This window comes from Rhagoletis pomonella, unplaced genomic scaffold (assembly GCF_013731165.1).
Source record: "Rhagoletis pomonella isolate Grant_MI unplaced genomic scaffold, Rhpom_1.0 Rhpom_scaffold_00006, whole genome shotgun sequence".
Lineage (NCBI taxonomy): Eukaryota > Metazoa > Arthropoda > Insecta > Diptera > Tephritidae > Rhagoletis > Rhagoletis pomonella.
The window spans coordinates 23112469-23128938 of NW_023458560.1; the positions used below are offsets into that span (position 1 = coordinate 23112469).

A 16470-nucleotide genomic window follows, 5' to 3' on the forward strand; every position below is an offset into this window, starting at 1 on the left:
CCGAATTTTAAGCAAATCGGACCGTAAGTACGATTTTTTCGAATAGATCAGTCCCTGGTCCACTTCTCGGAAAAATGGACCACATATCCTAATATGTGCTAAAAAACTACATACGTACCGAATTTTAAGCAAATCGGACCATAAATGCGATTTTTTGGAATAGATCGGTCCCTGGTCCACTTCTCTGAAAAAATTGATCATATATGCTAATACATGCTAAAAAGCTACCTGCGCACCGAATTTTAAGTAAATCGGACCGTAAATTCGATTTTTTCGAATAGATCGGTCCCTGGACCACTTCCCGGAAAAAATGGGTCATATATGCTAATATATGCTAAAAAGCTACTTACGTACTAAATTTTAAGCAAATCGGACCATAATAAGATTTTTTCGAATAGACCGGTCCCTGGTTCACCTACCCGAAAAAAGTAAATTTTTTTTAGCCTAAAACATGGTGGTTACCGAAGGCTATTTGTATACAAAATTTCATGAAAATCGGACCAGCCGTTCGCGAGATTACCTGTTACAAAAAAAAGGGACTTCTCTTTATATAATTAGTATAGATAATTTTAAACGTTAAAAAGGGATTTGCTGGATAAAAAAAAAATACAAAATTAAATATTAAAGCTGTGGATATACTATGCTTTTAAGGGCCGTTTTCTAATGTAAGCTGTAAAGTGGCCTTTACTAACAGGGCAGATAAATTGTTCCTCACTTTAAAGTGTTTTCGTTTTCTTACCTTGCCGGTAAAAATTAATTTGTTATTCCGTATAGTGAAACTTCACTACATTTCCGGGAGTGAAACTTCACTACATTCATCATAAAATTTCAAAGGTTGGCAATGCGACATAAGCAAATATAGAGCAAGAGCAACTGTTAGCAAAACCCAAAACCTTGGTTGAAATATCTAATATATCTGACTCATGAACCAAAACCAAACCAAAATTTAAAGTTGGGTACAAATTTTAAAGGTTGCATCGGGTGAGCAACAGTTTATCGATTCGAGAAATTAATGCGCTGATGAGAAAACAAAAACTCGTATATCGAGACGATAAAGTGGCCGGTAAACTAAAGGTTAGATGAGAAAACGGCCCTAAGCATACAATGTTTTTAACATCGCCTACGCTACGCCTTGCGCTGCAATGTGGGACTTGATAAATAGGCAATTTCATCAGATACCTATCAACGGCAAACCTAAGCTAGGATCACTACTTAAAGTAAGTACATGTATGACTTTTCACCGAAACTTGATCTTCAGACGCCTTACAATTTTCCTTTAATTTATAGTAGTCAAGGAAATAAACATCGATGAAGCTGCGAATCTCTCAAGTGCGTCTACATAAAAATATTGTAATGTTTAAGAAAGTAAACCAAGTATTTTTGATATTCTTTCATATTTTATATCTTATTATATTTAGTTTTGTTGAGTCTCATAGTTTAACACTTTGCATCAATATACTTTATTGAATAAAGCTTAGGCAATAAAAAATTTGTAGTATAGAACCTATTCGTATGCATATAAATAAAAGACTTAAGTTTTATTATAGGTAAAATAACCTTTTTTATTAACTCTAAACTACAGTGTAGTCAGAAAATTCTTCTTCTTTCGTAGAACGTATGATTACTTTTATTATTAACACTATAAAAAACATGACTAAATTATAGCACAACGCTTTCATTATATTTCAATCAATAATGTTACGCGTTTTTGCAAAATGTTTTGTTAAACAAAAACGCCTAAAATTAACGATAAAAACAAAATGAAAGTGTTGTGTTATAATTCGTTATGTTTTTTACAGTGTGTAGAATAAAATCAAAATCGCACATTCTACGAAACAAGCGCAGATTTTACGAAAGTAATTTCGTTAAATATACGAATTATTTCTGGGCATTTTACAAAAATTTCGTAAAAAAATAAAGAATTAGTACGATTTTTTTTAGTAAATAGTACGAAATTCGTTAGTAAATAGTACGAAATTCTTTAGTAAATAGTACGAAATTCTTTAGTAAATAGTACGAATACACTCGTAAAATGTACTAAAAATCTAATGCCTCATATTTTCGTAGTATGTACGAAAACGGTTTTGTACAATCAACGAAAACTTTCGTGGCTCAAATTGACGAAAAATTTCGTAAGATTTACGCAAGTTTTCTTTATATTTACGCAGATTTTATTTTCAGTGTAGCAATAACTGTTAATTATTATGCAGAAGAATAAATACTGGAATAATAAGCGAAACAAATTTTGCTTCATCAGATCTGCACTGATTGTACGATTTTAAAATATGAGTGGTCAAATTAAAGGCTTGACCTATAAATGTGCAGTAAGGCTTAAGTTTAGTCGAAAGAGTTGCCACTTTTTAAAAAATTTAACTCAAGTAATTAAATAAGTTAAATCAATTATTACGATATGGATTGTTAAAAAAATCAAATTCAATTTAAACTAAGACAATTAGATAATTAAGGTATGTACCATAATTTGGGTGTCAGACGAAAGAGATTTAAGAAACTTTTTAATTTGAATCCTTGTTTTGCCACCTGTTTGAAAAATTGAATACAAGTATATATGCACAAGTTAAATGAAATATTAAAATATGTGTATCAAATGGGGTGGCCGGCCCTTTTAAAAGTTAAATTCAAATTATCTAATAAGTTAAACGAATGATTAAAAGATGGGTATAAATGGAAATGTGTTCGAAAAGGCTTTGTTTTCGAACTATATTTATTAGAGTTTCCACGTATGCGAAAAACCAAATTCAACTTAATTCATCTATTAATTGAAGTTTGTAGCCTAATGTCACACCAAAGAGATTTAGGATGATTTAAGTTTGAAAATAATTTTTATACTGGTTGCCACCTTATTGGAAGGTTGAATTTAGTTAACTTATACACAAGATGTGTATGTATGTATACATACATACATGGATGCTACACATACACTAATACGTATATGTATGGTGGCCAAACTTTGTCCCTCTAAACCACTTAACCGCCGATAAGTTGGCAACAGATTCTTTTGAAAATCAATTTTTATTTTCAATTTAATTTAATCCGTAAAGCACTTCCAAGCAAATTACTGTATGTATTCGTCTTCGTCTCTTCACTGCTCTGGCCAAGAATGTTACAACTTTACTTTCGCTGTACCCTTTGGTCTGTTGGCTTACGGCTTATGGAGCGCCATTAACGCTCTATGTACATATGTATGTTTGTATAGTTGCAAAATGACCTCGAGCATAGCTGACTTGCTGCTGTCTTATCGTCGACGAAGCACTACTTACAGACATTTAATTCAAGCTCACTTACACTTGCATAAAAATGCATATATGATGCATAATATACGTTTGTATTTAAAAGCATTCATATATTTGCACTTAACTGGGTATTAAATGTAGTTTAGCGCAATCGTTATCCTTGATCCTGATTAAATTCACTAGCGCGCTTGCCAGCAAACTTCTCTATTCGCACGTATGTATGTAATATATTCGTATATGTATGTATGTGTGTAAACAAAAGTTATGGTCGCTTTTAATTGAATTTCTGAAAATTAAAAAAAAAAATTTAAAAAAATCAGCCGCTGTCAGTGAAATATTTGGATTGAAAACCTATTGCACAAAAAAGGTTTTAAGCAGCTAACTGTAAACGACATCAAGCCGCCCACTTACACGCCCCGAATATCAGTAAGCCATTTAAACGGGAATAGCCGGAGACTTATCACCACCCATTTTTCCCAGTCCATGTCTCAGTCGAAGACCGCCAAGTTCGTGAATCATTTAAAAGCACACAGTTGCGTCTACATATGTATGTATGTATGTATGTACATATAGGACCACACGACTGACCACCAAAGGCGAAGAAGTCATGTTAAGTGTCGAATGCGATTGGCAATTAGTTGCGGCATCAAAGGATCAAGCAGTCAAGAAAAAGACCAACACTAGATACACATACATAACGATTTAACGCCAATTTTGCGATTTACGCATAAAAATTTAGGAAATTGCCTTTGGCGATTTTTGGCGATTTTTCCCCTTCAATTAAATTTTTTGTGCGCTATCGCGTAAATTCGTCGGAACACTTGATAAGTAGGTTATGGAGTTAGAGCTTTAATTTTGATGTGGCAACACTTTTTATAGTTATCGATTTTGTTGTAGCATATCGAATATTTGCCAATATTAAACCTCTTTGTGGCAACTCCCGCTGAATGTGAAATTTGCAATTTCATTTGTGGAAATAGCTGATCTCGCCTGATTACAGCTTTTAATTTTATTTTTAGCGCCGAGCGCTTAAAAACGGATTGTGCGATTAATCAATTAATATGAGTTATAATAAATTTATTAATTGCGCAGTCCTATTGGGAAATGTTTTAATGCAAATATTTTTTAAAAGTTGGAATATTTTTAAAGAAAATTTTTTGTACATCAGTATCATAGGTATAAGTGATTTGTGTTATTTATTATTACCCTGAAGGCATTAGAATCGTTTTGGGTTTTAAAAACTATGTTATAACAAGATCTCATTTTTAAAATAAAAGATTTTTTAAGCTGATGTCATGAATTTTATAGAAAAAGCGTTGGCTATTTTTTGGCGATTTTTTCAGAAGTGGCTATTTTCTTTTTAAACAATTTGCACACCCTGGCTCACATATTCCTTACATACTTACAAATTTAGTTTGTGCGCAACACTTGGCATACTTCCAGGCGTTGCCATCCCGTTTTTGCCACACATTTTTTTTCGAAGGCCACCAGCTTCTTTTTATGTTTGTATGTACAAGCATAACGGTATTTTTCGTTATACGTCCCAATTAGCTCACATTTTCACACATCCTTGATTTAGCGACGGTTATTGGCGATTGGCTAAAATCACTCTCGTCCATAAACTGCCGTTTGCCCGACCTTCTGCTTTTTCCTTTCAACGCCGCACAATGGGCCACGAGCGGAAAAAATTATATAAAACCGGTCAAAAGTCAGATTTACGAACTGTTGCAAAAGTCCAGTCAAAGATACTATTCATAACGCTAAATAACTGATCTATTGAATGGTAGCCATGAAAACTCCCTCCGCTGCTTTCTCTTTGCCATACATACATATGTCAACCTGAAAACAGTCAATGTTGTGATAGTTTTTTTCTCCACGCTTTCAGTCGTTCTACTTGTTTCTTCGGTAATTGTGTTTTAGTGAAGACCTATTTCAAGAAAAAAACCTTTTGAACATGGGCCTACTTCATTTCTATCATTTAAGACTAAATCTAAGTAAATTGCTTTTAATATGGCCTTCTTTTAGAAAAATTAAAATCGGTCTATTTTGGTATTTTTGTTGAATAATATTTTTAAATATTAGTATTTTTGTTTAGTTGTCAAGGTTTGTCAAAGTTTGGTTATTTGAAATATGTGTAATCTATGTGCTCTATTTTGATTTTCGAAGGACGAAACACGATGAGTCGCAAAATTGCAATTTTGGATTTTATTTACAAAAATGTTCAATGTTATAGTTATAAGGAGAGTCGCATTGTTAACAGGTAAAAATTACGCAACGACTGAATACTATTTGTCAAAGATCTATGGAAAACCCCGATCCATAGTTAGTTTTTTTTTCCTACTTTTTTCTTCATCTGTAAAAATAACTTAAAAATATAAGTAAACGAATGGCAAAATGTGAATTTGAGAGTCAAAAGCTTTCATCGAAGCTGGGTACCCAAATTTTTCCCTTTATGAAACTAGACAATAATGCTCAATAATCGGCTTCACCGAGAACGATTGTGTCCTTAGAACAATTTACCACATTCCATTTTTAATTTTGAAGTTATTTATTTAATTGAAATTGAAAAAGCATCAGAACTTTAGTAACGAAAATTGTTGCACAATTCGCAGTTATTCGCAAACAAGAGCCGGTCTAAAAGGACGAAGTGCATATCCGAACTCGTCGACCTAAATAATTTCTAGCGAAACGAATTCTGTGCCTGTCTTTTTTTAAGGTTTTTTGAGGGACTTATGGTAAATGAATAAATATATAAGGATAATTTTTATCCTATAAATCCATATGGGTGCCAGACGAAGGAGGCTCAAGAAGGTACAAGTTTGAAAATATTTTGAATAGGGTTGCCACCTGTGCGAAAATTTGAATTTAATTATACCCAAGTTATATGAAATATTAAAATATGGAGGTCAAACAAAAGGGTTTTAAAATTTTTTTTGAACATTGGAATATTTTTGTGGTTTTTAAAGAAGGTTGGTTGCCAGCGGCTTAATTAATAATAATCAAATTAGTTTATAAGTTAAATAAATTACTAAAAGATGGAGATCGATCGAAAGGGGTTTGAAAAGGCTTGATTTCAGAACTATATTCAGGAGGGTTGCCACGTATTTAAAAAATTTAATTCAACTTAATTCATCAGTTAATTGAAATATGTATCACAACGTCAGACGAAAGAGATTTAAGGTTTGTGTTTGAATTTCTTTTATAAGGTTTGCCACCTCCTATTAAGGTAGTTGCATGTGTATATAAAATTCTAAAATATGGTTTTCAAACGACAGTTTGTAAAACACCTTTAGCTTGAACATTTTGAATTTTGTTAAGGTATTTGGAGAGGGTTGCCATCTGTTGGAAAAGTTAAATTCAAATAATTTAATAAGTGAAATGAATACTTAAAAGATGGGTATCAATTTAAATTGATTTAAAAAGGACTTATTTTTTACCTGTTTTAGGAGGTTGCCATGTGTCTAAAAATCAAATTCTTCACAATTCTGCCACAATGTCATATGAAAGAGAATTACAAAAAATTAGTTTGAAAATATGAGTAGCAAACTAAAGAATTTTAAAAAAACTTTAGTTTGAAAAAATTTTTGATTCGAAAAGTAATGATCCATCACAATATGTACAAATAAGAACATATATATAACACGCGAAGGCATTTTTTGTAAAGGTAAATATTTAATTAAAGTAAATAATATTTTTTCGTTTAATACTTAATTTAATAGACAATACCCATTTTTCGTCAACGGCCTTTGTGTCGTGATAAAGCACTAATTATTTCCATAATAGTAAGGATTAATATCTAATGAGTTATATCTGCAGTTACATATGTACATATATGCAATCTTGGGGAAGTGCGGTTCACAATGAAGTCATCGCGACCCGATTTTACTGAAATATAGTATGTAGTACTTTTTTCTAGGAATGAAGATTCATAAATAGACTGCGGGTGCTTATGCAGAATATGAAGCATAAAAATATTTACCACTTAACTATAAGCAATAATAAATAAATTTGTATACATTTTTTTATAGTTATGGGGTACATATTTTCTGTATAAAAATTCGCAGTTTATTCATAAAAAAATTTTGAACTTTCATTCCCGCTATATTAGGAGGTAGATATGTTAGATAATGTTCGGTTTTAAGAAAAATTAGTTTTTTTACTGGTTCTGGTAAAACTGGTGGGCGCCGTGAGCAGGTTTCAGATTAAATTTTTTCTGCTTTAAACTTAGCTGCAAGCCGAATTGAATTAAAATCGGATAACATTTATCTTTTCCGATAGTTTGGTTTATCAATCCGTTCGATTCTTCAAATTTTTTTATGTCATTTTTATATTTGGCTCTTCCACCGTGCGCCGTGCTGTCCTGTATCCTTGCTGAGTTTATGTAACTCACTTAAAAGTTTCGTATGCTTCAGCATGGACATCATTATCGCCAGTTTCTTTTCAACGCAAAATTCTTAATCTGTTTTATTTTTTTTCTTTTTGCTTTTTTTGCCCCTCTAATTTACTATATATGTATGTACGTAGCTTCATTGCTTTGTTGGATGAGTGAACTTCAACCAAATTCCTATTAGCCACTTTTGCCCTTTGCGGCTTTCAGTTGTAGTCAGAAATATCAAGAAATTGCACACAGCAGGGCACACATACAATGCTTTGAGAAGGTCTGCAAGTGTTTTTTTTTAGCTCTGGCTTCTTGTTATGCTCATTTTGCTAGTCGCTATCAATTCAATTACAACTATAACAATCTCAAACAATTAGGCAACAGCAATCAGAGCGTCTCAATGATACGAGTTCTATACTTTTGTTAGACTTTTGATTCCTTTTTTATGTGGAAATCAATTTTCTTTGTCGTCGAGTTTTATCCAAGTAACCGCACTACATAGAGTATTATTGCAATTATTTTTGTTACATATATCCTTGTGTGGATTACAAGCAATTTTCGCTGGAGTGTACTTGAAATGTACTTGAAGATATTTATAAACATCTCTCCCAGAAAGTAGAAGAAAATTAATTTGCGAAAGAGGCAACACCAAAATGATATTAGATACGCGTCACCACGAATTTGTGGGCACCACTCAGATGACCAATGAAAAATGGAGTATAGTTTCGAAATAACTAACATACTTGGGATTTAATACTGCTTGCTAATTCATCTTAACCATAAAGACTAAACTTTTTTTTTCATTAGAAAAACTAAACTGAAAAATTTGAAAAGGGTATACTTTGCTTATGTACAAATAACGTGCTTAGAGTTAATCAAGTCTGCAAGAAACACAGAGTAAACTATGCTCGTAATCACCAGATTCCAGTTCTTTGTCAAATTGTTAAGAAAGAATTGATATCTAGCGGCTTTGTGGAAGTATAAGCTCGTTGCACAGTGTATCGACTATATGGAGCCAGGTGAAAATAATAATTAACGTACACCGACTTTGCTGACACTTCACTTGTGCTCTAAAATTTCTTAGGTATAGATAATTATGAAATATGGTGAGGATTTTATAATTTAGACGCCCTCTTCTCTCGCTTTTTTAGAAAACCCTAATTGTTAAATATGGGGAAGATTAGATCACTATAACGTATACAACTCGCAAAATATGTGGGCCTCATTATTAAATATGATGGAATTTTGGTTTTCCGCTTTCCACTCTCAAAAATACAAAAAAAGAAGATAGTTCCCAAGGTGTATTAAACAAGGTGTGATTGACAACTCAAGTAGGCTCTCTTTTAAGGTACTATTATGCCAAAAAAATTAGTCTGTTCCAATAGCAGTCCGGTTTACAGGATTTAGTCAGAACTTACAGGAAGTCGTTCCTATTGACATAAAACCTGTAAGTGGGAACACATCTGAGAGAGTAACTGAGCAACTGTTCCTAGTCAGAAGTTACAGGATTTAGTCCGGAGTTTTTTTTTTCCTGTAAGTTCATGAAAAGTGTCAAACAATCAGCTGATTTGCATGTGCAAACAAAAACAGAAAGCGGTGAAAGCAAATAACCTTATATTTGTAAAAAAAAATGGAAGTAAACAACGAAATATTTGAATATATATAGATTCTAATAATTAGTTAGTGATATTTCAGCTAAATCAGTGTTGTTCAAATGACATGTAAACAAACCGACTGACGTTTTTACAGGAAATAGTGCCTTTTGCGTTCCCGTGCACTTCTGGATCTGTTCTCCTTTTACTCTCACTTGAGAGAGTAAAATTGTAGTTTGACAGTTCCACAGGTTTTAGTCCGAAGTTCAAAGGAACAGACTAAATATAAACCAAATAAAAAAAAATTTCGATTTTGGCCTTATAGGATGGTTCTTCTGAGAGCAATGTAAAATTCAATCACACTTTTTCGAATACATTTTGCCAGTAACCAAATTTCGGATAGTAAGCAAATATTTACTCCCAATGAGAGAAATATGCAATAAATTACGAAAACTCAAAACAAGCAAGAAATTGCAAGTTTTATGTACAGCTGACTAATTTGTTATTTTCCGACGCAATATTCTATAATATATATTATATGTTTTAATAGGTTTTTTTTTGTCAATTGCAACCAGGGACCGTAACGGTTATAAGTTTAATTATAAAAATCACTTTTTAATCGTTATTAACTGAGTTTTATTTTTTGCTCGGAAAATAATGGTTACGTTTTAAGTTTTATTTTTGGCTCGGAAAATAATGGTTACGTTTTAAGTTTTATTTTTTGCTCGGAAAATAATCGTTACGTTTTAAGTTTTATTTTTTGCTCGGAAAATAATCGTTATTTCTTGATTTTAATTTTTTGCTCAGAAAATAAAACTTAATTTTTGCGTATGCGTATGCGCTTTTTTGCACTTTTTCTTTAGAAATGTGGTTCTCTTTGTTTCTGCCCTGGTATCTGTATTTTCATTACCCACTCCACAGTGGCGTTAAAGGTTCAATGCAGCCGCCCCCTGTCTATTCTAATAGTCACCGCAGAAGAATATTGTAGGTCAATACAGAAGTGACTTTTTCCAGTTCGCACTGGTCAAGCTACTAATTCCCAGAAAGTCTTTTGATGGCATGAAGACAATAATTGAGTATTCCAGTAGAACAATAGCTAATCCATAATCGACCTCTGAAAAGTGTTTGAAAGATGAGACAATAACACTTGAGAATACCCCTTGTTTACCTTGGAGATTATATACTTTTTAAGGTTTACCCCCTGTCTCGACATGCGAACGCCGATGTCATGCGAATCATCTCATAAGATATATTGCAAATGGAGACCGCTAATCGCATAACTCATGCAATAAATAAGAGAGCTCGTCGCATAAGAATTATTGCATGCAATGAACTGTCAACAGCGTGTTTGTCGGTTGGTTTTTGCGATAAACTTGGGTGAAAATGTGTTTTATGTAACAAATATGCTTAAAAGAATGTGAAAAACCATGTTTTTGAATAAAGTAATCTAAAAATAAAATGTTTTTTCACTAGCTTTTTGCAATGAAATCTTATGCGATGAAAACTGCCACTTATCAAATTGACAGTTCGCATAAGATGACTGATTGCAAATGGAAACGCGGCGTAATTAAATATTTATCAATGAATACTGAAATGTTTATCCTTTCAATTACATAGGTACTTATTCCGGTTACTTTTAAAAGTATTTTAATGAATATGTTTCATCCCAATTACCAACTTCTGCAATCCATTATTTTCTCTCTTTGAATGCTAATTTCAGGTTAATAGTTACGTAAAACAACTTTCTTCGTTTGTTGTTTCATGCCCTTCTTTCTTAATAAGCACCAGGATGCTTCGGCTAATAAGCTTAAGAAATTGCAGTTACCTTTATTTCGCTAAGATTAAAACGTTGAAGTAAAGAAAAATACGCAATGAGTTCCAACAGCAGGGCTAGTTATATTTTTAATTTAGGTATTGTTGAAGGAGCTAAAAGCGCAAGGAAAGTTTATACTTATGTATATACGTATGTACTAAAAGCATTTTCTCACTAATGAAGGGCATTAGGTGAAAATTAAAAACGTAAGAAACAATACGTTAACCAACAAACTTAAAATTTTATTTTTTAAAGCCACAAATATTAACGCAACTAAATGCGCGGCAGCAACTCAGGCAATTGGGTGTGGTGGAGGAAAAAGCAACTACAATATGCAAGTACATATCTAAACACTTTCTTTCTCTCTCTCTCTCTCTCTCTCACTCCCCTAGATTAGTTGCCAAGGCTCATGAGCAATTAGTGCGTTTTTATGCTGAACGTTAATATTAAAAATGCGAAAATACGCTAATTAGCAAGAACCGTAATACAATTTTCTCTCTTCAAGTTTAATGGAAACGTCCTTTCGCCATCCACAAAGCAATACTGCTGAGGGCAAGAGAAGGATCGAGGCGAGCGCTGGCATAACTGGTTTATTTTGCGTTTATTATTTTGCATACGTACATCCATACCAGCAAAATGTTTGCCTTTTGTGTGCGCATTTGGTAAGCGGAAATGACGAGTTGACCAGGGTTGAGCGAACATGCGTGAATTTCTATTATTTACTCGGCAGCTGCAGCGCCACCATCATCACTTTTTGCATAATAATTAAGCAAAAGAGAAAAAAACACAGAGCGAAATATAACAAATTTACGAATTTTACATTTAACAACCAAAAATAAAAATGTAAAATATGCCAACGCACTAACGAGTCTTTATTAATTACGCAAATACTCGAACAACGCATTTGGTAGAGCGAAGAAGTGGGTACGCGCGCCGCCGACGGCACTGACTGTTTTGATTAACGACTAGGTGTTGGAAAGAAACAATTTGGTCCAGCTGAACGGGGCGGAAATAAAGAAAGGCCGCGACGGGTTGGCGCACGGGTGCGCTTTTTAATGACCAGGGAAACGAAATGTACACTCACTGAAAGTTGCTTTTTACACGCTGCAATTAGCAGGCGAAATTTTAAAAATTTGATTATTACGGTTATTTGCATAAAAGCGCAAAAAGAATTGTTCGCTCAAACGAATTACGTAACGATTTTTTTTTTTTGTTTACAAGTTTGTAAATAAAGTACAGTTTAACAGGCAAAAAGGCTATAAATGTTTGTATGTATGCCAGTTTGTGCAACAAAAAAAATTATGTTTTAATCGATTTTTAACACTTGCTATGAAGGTTATTTAAAACAGAAAAGTTATACATAGTTTAAAGTTTGTTTTATACACCACTTCAAGTATCGGAATACATACATACGCACAAGAACATTAAAGAACCCTGAAAACTCTTCAGGAGGGCAATGTGGTCTTCTGGGTATGCAGTTACAGTTGCTATGCTATACTCAATCCCGCCACTTGCGTCCTCGTTCGCGCACTTTGGAAAACGTGAGCAAGCCATGTGCGAGATGCGGTAACCGCCTGTTCACCACTAAATGCGGGTGTGTCTGTCTTGCAGAAAGCGTGTATCCGCTAAAAAGCCACTCATCCTAGTAATGGTTGTGCCTGGCCCGCCACGTAAAAACGCCTTGCAATGAAAAGACCAAAAGGGCTTTGGATTACTGCCTCCCAAAACTTGACGATCCTCGCTCATGAAATGAGGACTATGATTTAGGAATATGAACTTGGAATGTCCGGAGCCTCTATACGGAAGGTGCGTCTATCCTTTTACTGGATGTCCTCGAAATATCTAAGACTGACTTTACTGCAGTCCAGGAAATGCGATGTACGGGCATGCAGCCCGTGACATCTGCTACAGCTTCCATGAGACGGCGCACAAATTTGGTGTAGAATTTGTGGTTGGGCGGAGACCCGCGACTGTGGTCAAGGAAGGCATTTTTGTTCCAACAGTCGTAAAATTCAGCCTTCGTGACGACACCTCCAACAACGTAGAGAGGCTGATCGACTTTGCCGCTGCACGGAACATGGTTGCTAGTAGTACCATACGGCGGCATCGAAACATCCATAACGCCATTTGGGTGTCCCCTGACCAAAGAACGAAGAACCAAATAGTCATGTTGTGGTAAAGATACGTTTCACACTTGGTGTGCTTTCTATCCGACGAGCCAACATCGCGCCTGTTACCGCGGAATATGTTTTCTTAATATTGCGTACAAGGTCCTGTCGACGATAATATGTGAAAGACTGAAACCCTTCACGAAAGAACTGATTAGACCTTATCAGTGCGGCTTCATACCCGGTAAGGCCACCATTGAACAGATTTTGACAGCACGTCAAACCCTGCAAAAGACACTCGATGTGCAAATCGACACACTCCAACTTTTTGTCGATTTTAAAGCTGCTTTTGATAGCACGAAGAGAAGCTGCCTGTACGATGCCAGACAAGATGGACTGTAAAAAGCCTTCGCGTTATGCGACACACGTCACTGTTGGCAGTCAGAGCTTTGAAGTAGTGAAGGTGACTTTGTTTACTTAGGATCCATAAACACCACCAATAATGTGAATAACTCTGACCAACAGGTGCTACTTTGGGCTCGATAGGCAATTGAAAAGCAGAGCTCTCTATCTACGAACGAAAATCACGTTCTACAAATCTGGGCATGATGACAGATTTGTCCTTTTATATGGCGCAAAAACATGGACGATGTCTAAAAAAGACGTTCTACCTAGGCGTTCTTCAACCGAGTTCTGAAATATGGAGTTCTTAAAAAATTTTGCTGCGATCTTCCATTCCGTCGATATACTGCCGTCCGAAACATAGACACATCAAGATGTATACCAAAATGATCTGAACGTTGAGATGAGTCGATTTAGCCATGTCCGTCAGTCTGTCGGTTTGAACGCAATCTTGTCCCTCCGTTTTCGAGATATCCGACGGAAATTTTGTAAGCGGGTGTATTTTTGTAATGTATTAATCATTTGTCGGAACCGGGAAAATCGGACCTATATGAAATATATCTCCCATACAACTGATTTTCCATAGAAAGCTTACAGTGAAAATGACAAATATCGGGTCTGATAGGGGTTTACAAAACCTCCTTCATTTGGACAGCTAAAACCGAACAATTTTGTGAGCTATTTTCTAAATAATCATACAAAATTTACTAATAAAATCATTAAGCTCTATAAGCTATATCCCCTATACCACTGATTTTTCAGATATGAGTTTTTTATATAACTCCTCTATCTGTGTTCAGTGAAGGTAAACATTTTGTCTACCTGCCAAATAACTTCGTTAAAATGCATTTATCGGATGAAGTAAAATTTTCTGATGTTCATGAAAGGTATGAAGCCTTCGGCCTAAAGGGTCACACGGGTTGCTCACTGAGTAACAGGTTTAACAGTGTCGTAGAGGTCATACTTTTTTTTCTTTTATCCATCCATCCTTGTCTATGTCATTTACTTAATATGGTGATTTCTACTCTTTTCTTATTCCCTTATTCCCAATTGGTACCTTAGGAAACATACATGTACATTTACTGCTGGTTTGAAAACATTACACAGATGGATCAAAACGCGACAGAAAAGTTGGTGGTGTTTACCCGAAGTAGTTAAATTAATCTTTCAACTAAGTAGATAAGACTTCACCATTATCAGGCATTGTCTTATTGGATTACATGCAGCTAAACTGGGCATATTGCAGAAGTTACCCGGAGAAGGATAGCGGGGAAACCAGCCAACACCTTCTCTGCCATTGCCCCGTACTAGCAAGACGGAAAGTAAAAGTTCTGAACTGTTGCATACCTATTTGATGATCTGGATGACATTAGAGTAATATATTTGAGGAGCTCATCGACCTTTTGCTGAGTACGATCAGGGAACGAAGATAAACGTAAGCCCCATGCAGTATTACGATACAACGTAAGTCCTACAATGGATTGTCGCTCACCTAATCCGAAACCGATCATCATTTTTGGAAACAGAAAGCTTAAGTTTAATCTCTAGGCGAAATATTTATGCACATTTTCTCAGATGCATCTGAATTCCATTGGGTGTTCTTCTTCTGCAATTCAATAAAACAAATAAAATGTACCAAATAACAATTTATATAGTTAAGATGATGAAATACAACAAGAACAATAAAAAATAATATTTTGAATACGGTCGCCACCCATTAAATCCATTTTCAAATAACACTTGTCTGTAAACCATTTAACTGTTGTTTATAAGGATTAAATTTTCACAGCTTTCCCTGCATCAGCGGTTTTAGATGCGTTTCAAATGTTTTATTGACCACCTCCTGGTTCAAGGTGCTCTTACGCGCCTCCTCCATCAAACGTTCATACACACGTCCATCGTAACAACCCAGCGTGGAGCCCAAAACGCGATCATTAAAATCAAAACCATCCACGACCACAACAGCATTAGGCCGAATGTCCGCTAGCAAACGTTCATAACGTGTCCGCATTTCATCTACTTGCCGCGCATTAAGTTGAAATGCCAATAAAATATCACTTAAACTCGTCAAGCAAAACTCCAAAACAAACAACTCCACCAATTGCTTTAGCACAGCTGCCAAAGAGGGCTTCAATTCCATGCAAAACTTCTCGACCTCTTCAAATGCAATGCGCGCTAGAAAGGCGCGTCCATGTAGCGTTGCCGCCTGCGTTAAGCGTATGCCAGCCTTATTGGCAGCCACTTGCTCAGACTTTACTATTTTCCGCTGCTTTCGTAAGTACTCGAAGGTTTGTCGAATACGCTCCGTAGCCGCTAATTCCAGTAGACGCACCAGTGTTTTTAGCTCGACAACCTTGTCCCACTTTGGACGTGCTGCGTTACGCAGATAAGTGACGCTATGTGGTAAAACTTTACGCTTCAGTCCTTCCGCGTATTGTTTGACGAGAAAACGCGCAGTTTGTAGCAGTAGCACTGTGTTTTCACCCTCATATGTGCAAGCGGCAGTGACGAGACCATATATTTGTGGCAAGTTTGATGAGCTTAAATAGCCATGGCCACCGCAAGATTTGCGTAAAATTTCAACGCCTCTCTCGGCATCGGCTGAACAGACTGCCTTCAAGCAGCAAGATAAGGCATGCAACTCGGGCAGGCTGCGGCGATTTCCGGCTTCCAATTCCTTCATTACATTCTGATACATATGCCAAACTACATCGGCTGCAATACGGAAAAAGATACCATTTGCAATTTGCGGAAACAATTTTGCCTGTTGAGTCGTATGATCCAATATTTGCGGCTCTGGCTGATCGGGCGCAATAGGGCTCTGACGACGCACAGCTGAATATCTACAATATAGAGAAAAAGACAAAAATATCATGTGAAAAAAAGTTATGTAATTTCGATATCGTGTCTTTTCTAATTCTGGGGA

The 16470-nt window shown here is 35.2% G+C and overlaps 1 protein-coding gene across 1 annotated transcript in view; it reads right to left on the reverse strand.

The window, feature by feature from the left end:
* Positions 1 to 15327: 15327 nt before the first annotated feature.
* LOC118741822 (probable peroxisomal acyl-coenzyme A oxidase 1) overlaps positions 15328 to 16470 on the reverse strand; it is a 6548-nt gene continuing 5405 nt past the window's right edge. The window contains exon 3 of the mRNA XM_036473796.1: positions 15328 to 16387. Within this exon, the coding sequence (XP_036329689.1) occupies positions 15328 to 16387 (1060 nt within the window). The remainder of the gene's footprint in view (positions 16388 to 16470) is intronic.